The sequence below is a fragment of the Cavia porcellus genome, unplaced genomic scaffold (genome assembly GCF_034190915.1).
Source record: "Cavia porcellus strain 051 isolate PalLab524CR breed Dunkin Hartley unplaced genomic scaffold, mCavPor4.1 scaffold_1, whole genome shotgun sequence".
NCBI classification, from domain to species: Eukaryota; Metazoa; Chordata; class Mammalia; order Rodentia; family Caviidae; genus Cavia; species Cavia porcellus.
This window is the reverse complement of record NW_026947484.1, coordinates 156,312,598-156,328,210: the sequence shown is the minus strand read 5'-3', so window position 1 is coordinate 156,328,210 and position 15,613 is coordinate 156,312,598. Positions and strand designations below refer to the sequence as shown.

Below are 15,613 nucleotides of genomic sequence, written 5' to 3'. Positions count from 1 at the left end.
AGAAATGCATAGCAATTTCCATAAAATAAACATCAAATTTAAATCTACTTAAATCGTTTTTTCATATTTAATCCTTTATTTCTTTGAGCACTTCCCTCATTCATTTTAAATGTTTCCAGCACTAGACACAACTTTTTTCTCATTTTCTCACACCTTCAAGTAGTACATTCTGTTAATTGCATCAAATATATCCTATGGCCCTCTCTTTGATTTTGGTGAATTTCTTTTTTATTGGTAATGAAAAATTACTGAGAATTTGTTCTTCAAAATAATGCATTTAAAACTTACATAAAGACTACACAGTGTCTGTCCTTTTTGAAGGGAGTTAAGTAGAAAGTGATTATTCGAGTTATTTTATTCACTGGGTTCTGCTGCTAAAGGTGATGTATTAGCATATTCAGCAGATGGTGGATAGAGTTCAGGTCTAGGAAAAGAATTTTCAGCTTCATTTATTTTGTTAGGAATCAGAGATACCTCATTTTATGCCCTGAAATGAATGTCTTTTATTTGTCATGTGTCTTCATTATCATTGTACCATCTCTATGTGCACAGTTATCCTTAGCTGGTTGAATATTTTAAGTTTCTTTCAAATCATGCATATTACTATTAGTATCAGGGCACGTTCCACTATGAAGTAGTCCATTTCTGGCTTCATGGAAACTTGCAATACTCAAATCTTCAAGTGTAGCTGCTTCCTCAACAGGGCTTAAATCACATAATACAGGCTCCTCACATTTTTTATTTTCCCCAGTTTGCTGGTTTTCTTTTGTGTTGTCTTTCGGGGTTATTTGTGTGGTCCAAATTAATGTACTAGAATTTGTCTTGCCTTCATCAAGTATATTTTCTTCTTCTCTTTCTATTATTTTTGTCTCTAGGTCTTCAGTATCATCCTCTCTGGGCAATGTATTTGGTTTGTCAATGTCTTTTTCACTACTACTGATTAGATGCCAGGTGGCTTGACCACCAAAAGGAGAAGTACCTATTTCCTTGGGAAGTTCTATGGTATTTTGATATGGAATAGAATCTGTCATAATAGATGGTAGATTGTTCTTGAACTGTGTCTTGGAAATGAGCGGAGAATCATAAATTTTTGTGAGAGGCAGACTGGTTCCTACATCAGTCCCTTTCTGATCCACCATAGAACTTTCCAAAAGTGGATACGATACTTTGGACTTTGTCATTGATGATTTTGTTTCATTTTCTACTTGTTTATAGTCAGAGTTTTGTTCTTTATGTTGTAAAATTTGATTTTGATCCAAAGAATGCTCTTCAGTGTAGGTGTCAGTCTTGTACACACCCAGTATTTGTGTTTGGCTTCCTGAGGACAGAGAAGAATGGTTTAGGTTTAGCTCACTGGCTTTTGATTTGTTTTGTTCTACCTGTGCAGTGGGCTCCATTGCCCTGTTGCCACCAATCCCACTGGAAGGTTGAGATGATAAAGTGTGATTTCTTGCATTTTCCAAAGTATTTGATAAGTAACCAGGAGCTTCCTGTTGAAGCTGAGTTACTCCTTTGCGTGGCTCAGTTGAGAACTGAGAGTGTGAGAGGCTGTCCTCAGCGTCTCCAGTTGCAGGCTGGTGCAAGATGGGCACCTGTACATCAGGAAAAAGACCAGGTGGGTGGTAGTCGTGCCTTACGGAGCTCTGGTTGCCTGCAGACATCTTAGTACCGAGAGGAGGGGCACTTCTACTGTTTCTCCTATAAGATGGGGTTTGCTTTGAAGCATGTTTGCAAAGCAGCCTTTTTGAAGTGAGTTTAACACAGTTGCTACTCTCTGGCTGTTGAAGGAAATCTGCAGAAGACACAAGGTTTGCTTTAGTTTTTTTCTCAGAGGTTTTAGGTAATTTTTTAGGAGGTACTGACACTTGTTTATGTTTCATCGGGAATTCTGGTAAGGAGTTTTCTGGATGGACTCTAACTTTTCTAAAAGGGTGTGAACTTAATTTTAACCTTAAACTTTGTCCTTTGGTTTTGCCTTTGAGATCTGATTGCTTGATTCTCTTCTTTTTCAGAACTTGTGAATCAGAAAGCCATTTTCCTCCTTTGTTTCTGTGCCCATAGCTGCTACATTTTTTGAGATCCAACTTGATGAGTTGGTTACTATGACTTTCCTGTGGTTGCCAGTGGGTTGATGTTTTGGGCATTATAACCAACTTCTTTTGTCCTACTAAATCAGGATCATAGAGATTAATCTTCTTTGGGGGATATGTTTTCTTGACTTTTGTTGATAACTTCGATAACTCTATGTTATCATCATTCTTAAGGAACTTTTCTATAGCACTATTAATTTGGCTTTGTTCTTTTTCACACTTGGAGGGTTTACTACAATTTAGTTTCATTTCTTTCCTATAATCTTGAAATTGATCAAAAAGTACATATTTACAGGAAAGGCCATTGTTTGGTTGAACATACTGAGTCTTGTTCTGTTTTAAGAGTCTATAAGCATCATCGTATTTTGATCTATATTTGTATAAGGTCTTTTGTATATGGTGTTCCTCGTCCTCAGAAGGCTTGGATGTTGAGCTTGTAATAAAATGTCTCTGCCTGTGAGGTTGTAAGCCATTGTCTTCTTTTTCTATTGGAGGCTGCCACGATTCATTTGTTAGGTGCTTTTCAAGACTTTCTCTTGCCAAAGCTGAAGCGGATATTGCATATCTTCTTCTAAATGTGTCACTGCCGATATCTGAAGAACAGGTACAGGAATTTAGCACTGGGAAGAGTTCTATTACCCCAAGCAACAAATGCTTAGGAACCTTATGAAAAAAAAAAAAAAAACAGTTTGGATTATGGCAGTTCTTAAATACTTGCTAATTTTTAGCCCATCCATGAAAGATGTTTGGCAGTTTGTTGCTGTGTTTACAATGACACAGTCTATGACCACATACATTCCAGTCAGCTGCAATGCTGACTTAAAAGTTATAGAATTAGAAATATAAATATTATTTATAGCTGTACACCTTACCTTAGCTGTTGGCTGGGATAACCTTAAAGGTAAATAATATCTGAGTCTTTAATCAAATGACACAGAAGTTTCTTTACATTCATTTCCTACTTGGAACTCAGATATTGGGAAGATCACGGGAGCAATAGTGAATATGGTTCAAGTTCCAAACAGAAATAAACAATAAAACAGCAATACCTATTTATTGACTCAATGAAAACAGATATCTTTTCATCTCCTATAACTTAATGCAATGTTCATTGAATATTTGCTTAGTGACTAGGTTTAGAATATGGCCTGATTTGTATTGCAAAATTTCTGCTTGGCACTATAAAATGATGTAAGTAAATGTAAGATTCAAGGTACATGTTAAATCAGGCAAATAACAAGATAATGATATTATTATTCACTGAACACACACTAAGAACTAAGCTTTATGCTAAATCTTAAGTATTCATTATCTTATTTGATTCGCAAGACCCATAACCCAGTGGAAAAGCCTCATTATGATAATTTTTACAGATGAAGAGTTTAGAGAGATTCTTGTTTTACACTAGTTGTATTTCCTCTGTATAATGTGGCCAGGGCTCAAACCTAGCTCTGTCTGACTTTAAATTCTGTCCTCTTAACCAGCATGAATGCTAAAATGAAAATTATATCTGATTATTACACTCTCTCCTGTTCCATGAACTTGTGTTATTCAGGAGAAAATGAAAGTACTTCTACTCTGAGAGAAGAAAGAAATGTAATCTAAGATCTGCCAAACAACTTCGTGTGTGACCCTCAAGAGAAGCTACTTACTCTGTGGGTATTAGAAGGTCAGACTAAATGGAAATTTTATGCAAGCATGGAAGCTACACTGAGGAAAGACTATGCAGTCTTTATCTGATTCTCAGGATTCTGGTAATCAAAGATAAATAAGAAGAACTATTAAACTAAATCATCTCTAAAGCCCTCCTTGCAAACATGTAATTCTGTATTTCCAAGGTATAAAGCACGAGCGTACTGACGTCACTTCCTACTGAGATCTAGTCAAGGCAGCAGGCGTGATGTCTGCTGTTTTCTTCAAAGATACTCGCCCTTTCAAAGTTCCAGCTCAACATGTAGCAGAATTTCATGTGTTTTCAACAGTAATTGTATCACTCTGAAAAACCACTGGCATCTGTGTGAAACAAAAGACTGGTTTTGAAATGGTTAAGAAACTGCTTTCTCTTCAGGGTAGAAATTTTCTATGAGAATTTAAAGCATTGCACAGAACTACAAGCTAAAATGAAACATCTGCCTAAGGTATGAGTCTTTTGAAAGGCTAAGTGATTATTTTTTTTTATAAAATAAACCCAACACTTTCTGGTTTTATGGCAGATGTTTCTTTCCTGGGCCCTCTCTCTCTCTTTAGTCAAATCATCAGCTCCCAGAACCAGCAAGTCCTGAAGTACGAGGGATGCAATTAAATAAATTTGCATCCTGCTTTATGCCACACATAAAATAACAGCGTTTCATCTCTCTCCAGTTGTCCCCAAATGTATCCTTAGGGCCAGGTCCCCATGGTAAGAATTTCTTGATACAGCACCTCTGTCATTCGTATTCTGAGGGAACACAATGCAAGCTATAAACCAATCCAGATAAGTGACAGGAACTCTTTACAGAGCAGCTGTCAAAGTTTTTGCTGCTGAACCTGAAAGCACTGGCTTGTATGCAGGAGGAGAAAGGAAGACATTTAATTCATTGCCTCCACCTAAATATTGACATCATCCATGTACAGTGCGTAGATGTCATGGCCAGATTCACTTGGCTCCCAACATGGGACAATGAATTAAGTCCTGACTTTCCCTGAACTGGGAAGTTATCATCCTTGACAGCTCAGCAAGCAAAGTATGTTTCTTGACATCACTCCTGAAATGAATCACTAGCACTGGAAGGCCCATTCTTCTCATATGTCACGTTCCGGAAAGGTTGCTTACTGCAGAATTGGCATTAGTGCTGGAAGGATGTTGGAATGAAAGCTAATACTCACCCTCCCATAAATCTTCACAGCAATATTGCTATTTAAAAGGCTGCTTTTTCTTCTTCTTCTTTTTTTTTAACATTGTTAGGTGTTGGGCCTCAAAATTATCTTTTAGTAGATAAGAGATGCACTTTCAACTCCTGAGAAAGAGACACACCATTTACACCACACACACACACACACACAGACAATCTTTAGATCTGCAGAAGAGGAATAGAGTGGTGCTTTAGTGATTTCCACAGTACTTCTTGTGGAAGAAATTAAAGAGATTTCCTCCTTCCAAGGGAATTAACTGGAGTAGGATTTCCTGATACAAGACAAACTCACCTGTTGTTCTCCTAAGAAGCCCCGGCAGTGTTTGAGATTGGCCTTCTCCATGCTGAAGACTCCTCAGCTTTTCAATGCTCTTTGGACAGTATCTGGTAATTAAACCTGCATCAGGAAAAGCTGCCCTTTTTCCAGGAGGCTCTGAGCATCCTGACTGCAGCAATCTGCTATCCAGGCAGAGGAAAGCACCGTCTCCCCCATGGTCTTTCCCTTTCGGGTTTCGGAATGATTTGTCAAGGGCTGTGGACTCAGAGGCCAATGCTGCTTGATGGCTGTTTTCCCGCAGAAGTGGCATTTCCTTTCCCAGCCCCACGATGGACGTGACCTGTATCTCGTTTTCCTGAGTTAAGTGGCAGTTACAGTATCCTTTAGCGTGGTGATTTCTTGCCTCATGACCACACAGGGATTCATTGAAGGTTCTGCAACAATGGTTTTCTGATGTGTGTTCATTTGCTTTGCCTTGTCGGAGTTTCCAGTTAAATGCAACTAAACCTAGACAAGTGAGGACAACAGCTCCTGCAGCAAATAGAGAAACCATTAAAGGACAACGTCATAGGAAGACATATAAATCACCAAACACAAAACCCACAAATATATAGGCTCATGGCTTACAGGGCATCAGTATGAATAGCAAGTCCATCACTATTTGAAAAAGCAATGGGCCAGACATTTTAATTGACATTATTCTGCTTTCTAATATCTGTCTGTCTGTCTATCTATCTACATATCTATCATCTATCTAATCTAATCTATCTATCTATCTATCTATCTATCTAATAGCATCATCTGATATCTCTTTAGTACAAAAAAAGAGATTTTCATAGACTGAAATGCATTCAAGAAAAGTAATTCCTGCATTAATATTATTTTCTGCCTGTGGAAAACCAGTTTAATTCCCAATTTCCTATTTCTTAATGTCATAGTTAATTTAAGAAGACTGAAAACCCCATACATCCTAACCTTACACCCCTGAAAGATCAATTGACCCTGCATGCTATTGCCATATTTTAATCATTCCCTAAAGATTACCATTCCTCCAGCTCATTGGCTTCCCATTTTCAAAAAGGCCAAAGTCTTTAGCATTCAGATTCAATACAGTCTGGCTATTAGTGTCTTACCTGGGCTTATTTTTCATTATTTGCTGCATTCAAGCTCTGTGTTTCAAACTATTTAATTCATTATTAGCCTTAAAACATACTCCATAGTATTTGTGGATGATTTTAGTAATGCTTGAAATACTCTCTCCTATCTCTGCTTATTTAAATTTTATTTATTCTTTAAAATTTTAATCAGTGCCTCCAAATTCCTTGATGACTGTGCTGTTTCTTTCCTTCTGTCCTGAGAAAATGAACAGCATCCAATCCAAGGTGGCCTGGCACTGTCACTTCACATGCTATGTAAACGTATCTTGTCCTCTGAGGAGAACTATCAGAGACAGTGATTCTCAAGACCAGTTATGAACTCTCCTCTTCACCTGCCTCCTTTTCCCTCCCTAGCAGTTCAAGCCAAACTCTGTGCCTCACCTCTCCATTGCCTATCACAGTGACTCTGTTCTTAGGATCTGTAGCGGGATAATGCTGTGTTCATTAACTCATTAGTTCCCTACTCTCCCTGCTAGACTTAACTACTGTCTGTCCTCACAGACAGTAGTTCAAACTTCTTCAGTGTGGTTCCACATTCTATTGCCAGTAACCACAACTCTATCACAGAGAAGGTGCTTTGGAAATGTTTGTTGATGATTCTTAAATAACAGAAGGAAGTCTGGTTATAAATTCTGATAGAGAGAATAATGTGCTGTAATTTTAAAAATCCCTAATATTGTGATCATGAAGACATAGTCAGTACATGTTGAGTAAGGAGCTCTGAGTTCAAAGCCCAGGTCTCTCTACACTCCAGGTGTGACTTTGGACAAGCTGGGTCCCTCCTCTGGAAGTAAGGACAGTGGGTGAGAGGGGCCAGTATCCAGCACACCAATCAGGTGCAGCGGGTCTGGTTCTCTCCATGGGTGATGTGATATTTTGCACTTGAAAGAAAAGGCAGAGTGTCAGGCATAATTGTTTCAGTTTCTCAGTTAAAGGGAGAGTGAAGATAATGTGAAGGTAATATCAGGTCTTGGTAAAACATTCCAAACATTGAACAGTATACCAGAACTTAAGGTATTATAAACTCAATTTATTTGACAGTGCACTCTCAGAAAGTACTCTAATGCTTTCAAATAGTTTAATTTCTCTTAATGACACAATTTTTTAAAAGTTGTAGCAAAAATTATGTCATACCATTTTATTGTCAGAGCCCAGTATATGACTTATTCCAAACAAAGATTTAGGTTTGTTTTTGTTTTTTTGTTTTTTTGTTTCGTTATCAAGGGAAGGGAGGAAAAAATGAAGGTGACACTTTTTACTCTTAGCTCTTTTTATTATTACTATAACAATTAGCATATGAAAATTATAAAATGGATAGATTATCTAATAGATTTCTGATGGCACCTGCATATATGCATTGAATGTGCTTTGATTTTGTCTATGCTCTCTACTAGGGACTAGGTTTAAAACATTAAAAATGCATGAGGGAAGCAAATTTTAAACATTCCCTATCTCTCACGCAGAATAGGAAAATTCAAGACTCACAATCCTATTCTGAGCTCCTTCTTGGGTGTTTTTAATATCTCTGAGCCCTGCTTTTCCTCTCTTCTCAAGTGATGATAATTAATACCACCTGGAGAGTAAGAGAGACAATGTATGTGATTTGGGGAACACAATGCTTTGATATATATAGTAAAATTCAAGAAAGGGTCGTCGTGGTAATTGTGATTACTGTTTGTGTTAGCTTGCTGTCACTGTCACTAAATCCTTGAGAAAATCAACATGTAATAAGGAAAGAGTTTAACCTTATGATTCCAGAGATTCCCACTCATGGCCAATTGGTTCCATTGCTTTGGGACCGGAAGCAAGACAGAGCATCACACTGGAAGCACATGGCAGGGCAAAGCTGCTCACCTCAGGGCAGCAGGGGAGCAAAGAACAGGAGGCAGCCAGGGCCTGGGAACCTCCCCCAAGGGTGCATTCCTTCCCAGTGATTTCACTTCCCCTAAACCTAAAGGTCCCACAACCTGGTGACCAGCCTTTAGCACATGAGCCTTAATGGGACATTAAAGAGGTAAATCATTACCATTTAGCTGATGCTATCACTGGAGTTTTGTGTGACTGAAAAAAGCCTTGGCAAACTTGACTAGTACCGGAAAAAGCTCAAAACAAATCACAAAGAGAATATTTTTATGGCTGATGAGTTAATAAAGCAAATAAGAAAGGAGAGAAAGACCTATGTATCCTAAACCACCCATCAGCCAGTGATGTGAGGTTCAGCATAAACTAAAGAAAGGAGTTTTTCCTCTGATTGGGTCTAAGTGGGGAAGACTCGCTGACTCTCCCATGCTCAGTGCTGGATATAAGGCTGCATCCCATAAACTCAAGCATGCTCATTGGCTGGTAAAGCACACAGCAAAGGCAACAAATGGAGCTTGTGGACAGATCGGACGTGCCCTTCAGATGTTTGAGTTCTCATTGCTCTGGCACTGTCTCCACTTTTAAAAAGCATTCTGAAAATCTGAGTTGGACAAACAAAAAGCAATGAATGACAACTTCCCATAGACACACTGAAAACACACGGCAGCTTCATGAAAACTTTATCTACTGCGTAACAGTAAGAAATGTCAGGGTTTGGTGGGAGATGTTTACTGATTAGTTTTAAGTACTGTACATATGATTATCAATATCAATGGCTTAGTTCTAGCTGAAGAACACAGTTATAGTTCTTTTTCCTACAATCTAGAGGTACACACAATTTACCATATTTATTCAGAAAGAGATGAATCTTAAAGGAACAAATGTATGAGATCAGTCATTTTAAAGAAGAAAGTTCTCTCAAAACAGTATGTTGAATAATTAGTCAATGAAAAATATTTAGTGTGATACTTTTATACACTAACTTTCAACATGCCTATAATCATATTTGGAATTTATCAGAAATAATCTGTGTATATTAAACTTTCTAAAGCCCTTGAAATCTTCCAGAATTTGTATCTATCTCTTTAGTAATGAGTAACTGTTAGCTTAGAAAAATGTATTTTTCTAAAAATATAGAGGAGGGCTGGGGATATAGCTCAGTAGTACAGTGCCTGCCTGGCAAGGATAAAGTTCTGAGTTTGATTCCCAGTACCAAAAACAAAAGCATAACAAAAAATGTAAAGGATAACAAAAATTATCCTATGGTTATGTTTTTCAACACAACAGCCTATGGAATACTAATTCAGTGGAATCCTCTATGAATGAAAAGATTCGTAATCAAATAAGTTTGAGAAATGCTCCTAAAGATTACTACATGTTCATTAGAGTAAGAAAAAATAGGTGAACTGCTGCAGACAATAAGCCTGTTTTATGCTGTTTAATCTAACATTCTCCAAACCTAGCTGACCACCACAGTCTATCATTTAAGTTTCTGTGCATCTTTCTATCTTTTTATTAGAATATCTATTAACTATCCCTTAGAACTAATATTCGAAGAAGCATATTTAAAACTAAACCACTGCTCTATCACTTCTGTCATTTATGGTAAATTATTTCTTAACACATATACTTCCTAACATGGTTTCATGGATTTTAAAACAATTTATCTTACTGAGATAAATTAAAGTTCTCTTTCAAGTTAGTTTGATTACTGCTAGTGGTAGTTCCATTGTCTAGAACAGATGGTGGTCTCTATCTGTCCTGATTAAAACTGTAACTGTCAGAAGTCAAAAACCTGATGTTCCTGTAATTCACTAGTAACTTGTTACTGAGGAATTTAACTAATGCACCAGTAACTTGTTTTGAGTTATAGCATATATTCAAAATGTGTCACTTCATTTCTAGTTGCCATTTGTGGGTCTCTGGCCTTCCAAACTTTCACACACACACAATGTTACCATCATCATCATCATCATCACAAAAGAGTTTTACTATACACTGAGAGCTACATAATGCAAGAATTCTTGTGCATATTTGATCTTCAACAAATGGCATCTCTTGGTATCATTCATCCAGTGTAATTTAATGACCGCTGAAGCTTAGGTTCTAAATTATCAGTAAAAAACTATTTCAAGGTTGAATAGTATCTTTTTAGGTTGCTAGGGGAGGCATGGAACTACTTTTTTCAAAAGTTAAATAAACAGACATTCTAGAAGAATCCAGAACCCTCAAACAGGAGAAAAACTAAGGCTCACAAAGGTTAAATAACTTACAGCAGGCTAGACAGCTTGTGAGAGCAGAGCCAGAATTCAAAGGAGGGAAATTCAGTTCCACAGCTCAACCCTTTGCTACTGAGCTGTGCAAGCACAGTAGATCAAGAGGGTGTGTTGATCATGGTAGCCTCTTCTCCTGGACCTGGAAAGCTCACTCTTACTACACCATAGAAAGGCATACACATGTGAAGGCCTTGAGAAATGCATTTGTGCCAGATCAATTTTTAATACTTATATCCTAGGGTCATAATAAATATACTCTTTAGTAAACAGACAATCAAATATACATACTATTCCTTTATTACTGATAACAAGTTAAGTATAGATAAGTTAAATTACTCAAGATAGTAATATCCTGAGTCATATCAGGTATAAAGCTCTTGAATTCCGAGCTCATTCCATTAAGTTAGGCAGCTGTCCTGAAACAGAACTTCTTGGGATTTGTGCCAACTGGGCTACCATCCTCCCACATGGACTGTCAACTTCTCCCATCTGTAATTCTTGCAAATGCCTCCCAGTTCTCTGAGAAAGGTATCGTTTAGTGGTCTTACAAACATGGACAGGAGATGGCAGAAGAGGAGGGCGGACTTCTAACATACCTGCAAAGCCCAACACGGTCAGCAGGGTCCCATCCGGCCCTGGCGGGAGGGGACGCCTGTCCTTTAGAACCAGCGTGAGGTTGGGAGCCTTGGAATCGCAGTTGGTCTCAGACAGCCTCAGCACACTCTTGATGGCCGCAGATGGAAACGACCGCTGGCAGTGTATGTCCACAGTGTTTCTCAGTGTGTGAGCGGAAGACTTAATGTAGTTTCTTAAAAAGTGGGCCAGTGGCTGCAGGTCACAAGTGCAGCTCCACCTGTTCTTATCTAAGTTCAGAAGACTCAGCTGCTTTAGCGGAGTAAAAACATCTGGCACGTGGGTCAACCTGTTTCGAGAAAGGTCCACTTCCTGGAGTTGGGGCAGGGGCCGGAAAGCATCTTTCTCAATGTAGGAGATGAAATTGTTAGACAGATCCAGATGCCTGAGTCTGTGCAGATCCGTGCCTCCAAAAGAACTGGCTGTGAGATTCCTGATCTGATTGCCATCCACCTGGAGCCTGGTCAGGGCCCCGGTGTTTCGGAACCAGGCCCCTCGCAAGGTGTGCAGAGCGTTGTTGCTCAGCACCAGCACCTGCAGGCTGTGCAGCCCGCTGAAGGTGTGGTCAGCCAGGGCGGAGCTGGAGATGCGGTTCTGCCCCAGCAGCAACGTCCGCAGCTTGGTCAGCCCGTGCAGGGCGTCGTGTTGGACGCCCTCGATGGCGTTTCTGCTCAGGGAGAGCAAAGTCAGATCAGATAAGAGAGACAGATTTGCATGCTCGATAGAGGAGAGGCGTCCGTCAGTGACGATCAAAACCCTCGTGGTCGTGGGGGCTGCTGTGGGGGGAGAAAAGCACAGGCTGGGAACGGGCTACACGGGAGCGGGAGGGCGTGTGGTGAACAATGGGGGAGTGAAAGCCCTCAGAGCCACCCCACGGCCTGGCTACAACAGACAACATGGAACTGATCCTCTGGTCTCTAAACTTAAGGGAAAGCCGGCGTCGATCACAATAGTGACTTTTTCTACTTTGTGATACTGGGACATATTTGTTGGAGAAACAGAAACCCATCTGTTCCTTTCGATGTCGAAATTAATTGAGCATTTGGGGTTACCCTCCCTGAGATCATTCTGAAGGAAGGTGGCTTTTTTTTTTTTCTCTCTCTTTTTTTTTTTTTTTTTTTTTTGTCTTTTTCCTTTTCATCGGTACCAGGGATCGAACTCACGACTGCCTGCTTGCAAGGCAGGCGCTTATGCCACTGAGCTAAATCCCCAGCCCCCAGGAAGGTGGCTTTTTAGGTTGCCTCCCTTTGAGACTGAGTCTTGACCTGATCCAGCTCTGCTGTTCCCATCCAGTTCCATGAAGCCCAGAGCTGCGGCCTGAGCGTGCAAACCGGTTTTCCCCCAGCAATGTGTATTTACGCAGGGAAGTCAATCACGCGTTCTCTCAAACAGAAAGGAGGGAGGGGAGGTGAGAAGGAGCGTTGGTTTCTGCTTTTTCGCTCCAGGCTAAAAGTTGGCAACTTGGTAAGGATCTATATTCTCTCCAGACAACCCGAGGATCTGTCAGTGGGGTTCTCATTATAGTCTGGGCCATCTTGGCCGCCTGTCTTATATCTGTTCCCTCCAATGAAGTCCATCATGTGATGACAGGTGGTATTCAGAGCTTCCAACTGTTAAATCCCTTCACCATAATCACCTCAGAGCTATCACTGCTCTGTCATTAGAAATCAAAGCATTTTAACTCAATAAAGATGTATTATAATCAGGAGTTATTGTAGCACATCTTTATCATGCTAAAATTGTTTTGACTGCAAATGACAGTGTCATAAGGATGGAGGAGTCCATTGTCCCTGGGAGGTCTACAGGTGATATTGGAACAGTCAGCCATGGGGGAAGCTACTCGCCAGTCCCTTAGGAAATTTAGACCGCAGAGCTGAAACAAAGAGATTAAAAAAAAAAAAAAAAGTAAAACACAAAGGCGTCTCAGAGTAGCTTCTCTTAGAAGAATTGCTTCTATCCCTGCAGCACTAACAAACATAAATCAGAGTTATTGTGTTTCTGGTTTGAGCTTTTTCTTAGCATTTGTTATTGATCATTTGAATTCTATTAATTCTGGCCAGTTTGGCATTTTGTTCCCTTCTGATATGAGATAAAGGAGTTTTGTTTTTATGGGCCCCCAGTCCTTTAGGGACTTGTGGAATCTGAATGAGCAGGCTGTTATTTCTGTCAATTACTTCTTGTCTAAAACTAGACAGAAATGCTACTACTCCTCTGTGTTTAGGAACTATAACTTCCCACATGGCATTCTGTGAACGAGGAGTTTTAGGGGTGCAGGGATATACTGGAGAAATACTTGTTTCTCATAGATAGCAGCTCTCTCCTGTCACATTTACCCACAAAATTTAAAGTCAGGGAATTCACATTAGAGGACAGAAATTTGGAGTTAAAAATGTCCTCAATATGATGGGGAATAGTATATATACCAACTAGGCTTGACATCCTTTATTCTGTCAGGAAAGGTGACAACATCTACCTCCTCATTCTCATAGAGTCTTGGGATTTTAGAAATGAAACAGATTGTCTTCTCCTACTTTATCTTAGCTCAGTTTTGTTTCTGAAAAATTTCCATTGGTAAAGCTTATAGCTTGTTTATCGCTTCCTGAATATCAGGATGTAAATCACATTCTCCTCAAATTTGTTAATAAGGTGTCTTATTAAATTGTTGACTTAAGCAAGCAATATGTAATGAATACAGGCAGTGTATCTTGTTAGCATTTCTACAGCTCATTTACCACCAATAAAAAAAGACCAGACTTTCAAAATGAGATGCAGTTTGATAATAATCTGTTTCACTGGTACATCACTTAATCTTACTAATGCTGAACAATTGTCGTTTGGATTTCTGATTCATTTGTATTTCTTTCAGATAGGGGCAAGGTTCAACCTATGCAAACTATGCACAAAGATAGAATGAATTTAATTTTTTCTCTTTAAAATTATGTGCCTACAGGAAACAGTAGTATTTTTGCCATAAGTATACTCGATTACCTCTGAAGGGTTTTGAATTATTTTGGTTGAGTCCACCAGGAACAGAAAAACAAAATACTCTTGGCAGTCTCCTCAGTCAATGTACAGACCTGCTCTTTAAAAGGTTCCCTCTTCTGGCTGAGCTCAAAAAGCAGTCTGCACAATGAAAGCCATAGCTATGGATTTTCTATGTACAGTGAACACTGCTTTTTAGACTTATTAGTTTTATTACCTAAGATATAGGACAGTTGATGACACAGGGTTACATCTTGGGTGCACACCACACAAGGCGGAGGGCAGGCTGCCACCAGCTGGTGCATGATGGCGAAGAGGGTGAGCAGTCCTCCTGAAAAGAGAGGAGAGGGCAGTGCACATCACAATGCTGGCGCTTGTTATTCGTGGCTTCCGTATGTACAGCTCCTGAGGCATTTTGATGATTTCTGCTGTTTAATGAGCATGTTGGTGTTCTCACAAGATGCCAGGTAAATGGCCAACACCCTCACTTTGCACAGAGTTAAAAATGAAATCCAGTGAGTTCACATCCGAAGCATAGCAATTGCTACCCGTTACTACACAATTAAGTGTCTTTGTAAAGCACTCTACAGTTTGGAATGTTTTTCAGCAGAGGTCATATTACTGAGTTCTCTAAATTCTGCTATCCAATTTGAGGGTAAGGAAATGGAAGCTCAGAGTAGCTAATAAAGTAGCCAAAGTCACCTAGCGGTAGGAGCTTAACTCAGCCTTTTACTTTGCGTTCTATATTCTTTCTAGAATGCATAAACTAACCTCAGGCACTGAATTTCACATAATTGCAACTGAATTATTTTATTACTGAAAGATTTAGATGCCACATTTGAAGACAGAATATGAAAGATTAAAATCATAGGTTCTACAAAGCTTTGAATTTAGCTCTGTTATTTACTGATTATAATATCTTCAAAAATTTTTATTTTTCTTATTTTCTGCTTTTTCATGTGTGAAATAGAAAAAAATAATATATTCTTTCAGGACAGAGCATTGTGAGAGTTAAATAAGATGCTCTAAGTGTTTTGTAAATGTTAAAATTTTTACCATAATTGTTTATGCTTTTACAATCTCACAATGAAATGGTAACACTGTTTCTATTTTAGTTTTAAAATGACCACTCATTTATAGTTATTCCTTGGTTGATTTTAAAATGTAGGAGGCAGACTGTCATTAAGCCTTCTATCCATACAATCTGATAGTTTGCAAACAAAACAAAGTGTAGAAAAAACATTACATCATTAATTCTCTCATTGGTTCAACAGGTATTTTTGTGCAAATATAGGAGCCTTCTGCACGGAAGGGACCACTCATGGCCTGGAAGATGGAGTGATATCAGGCCCCTGCCTGTATGGGCATACATTCCATGAATGGCTATACACAATAAACAAAATCAAAGATGAGTACTGAGGCATTTAGTAATAAATGATGCTATGGA

The 15,613-nt window shown here is 39.0% G+C and overlaps 1 protein-coding gene across 1 annotated transcript; it reads right to left on the bottom strand.

Annotated features, from left to right (window-relative positions):
* Window positions 1-354: 354 nt before the first annotated feature.
* Window positions 355-14,471, bottom strand: Lrrc53 (leucine rich repeat containing 53). The gene is given in 5 exon segments (XM_005007991.1): window positions 355-509; window positions 512-2,683; window positions 5,274-5,789; window positions 11,148-11,960; window positions 14,384-14,471. Coding segments are annotated over 5 exon segments (3,744 nt in total).
* Between the last annotated feature and the right edge of the window lie 1,142 nt (window positions 14,472-15,613).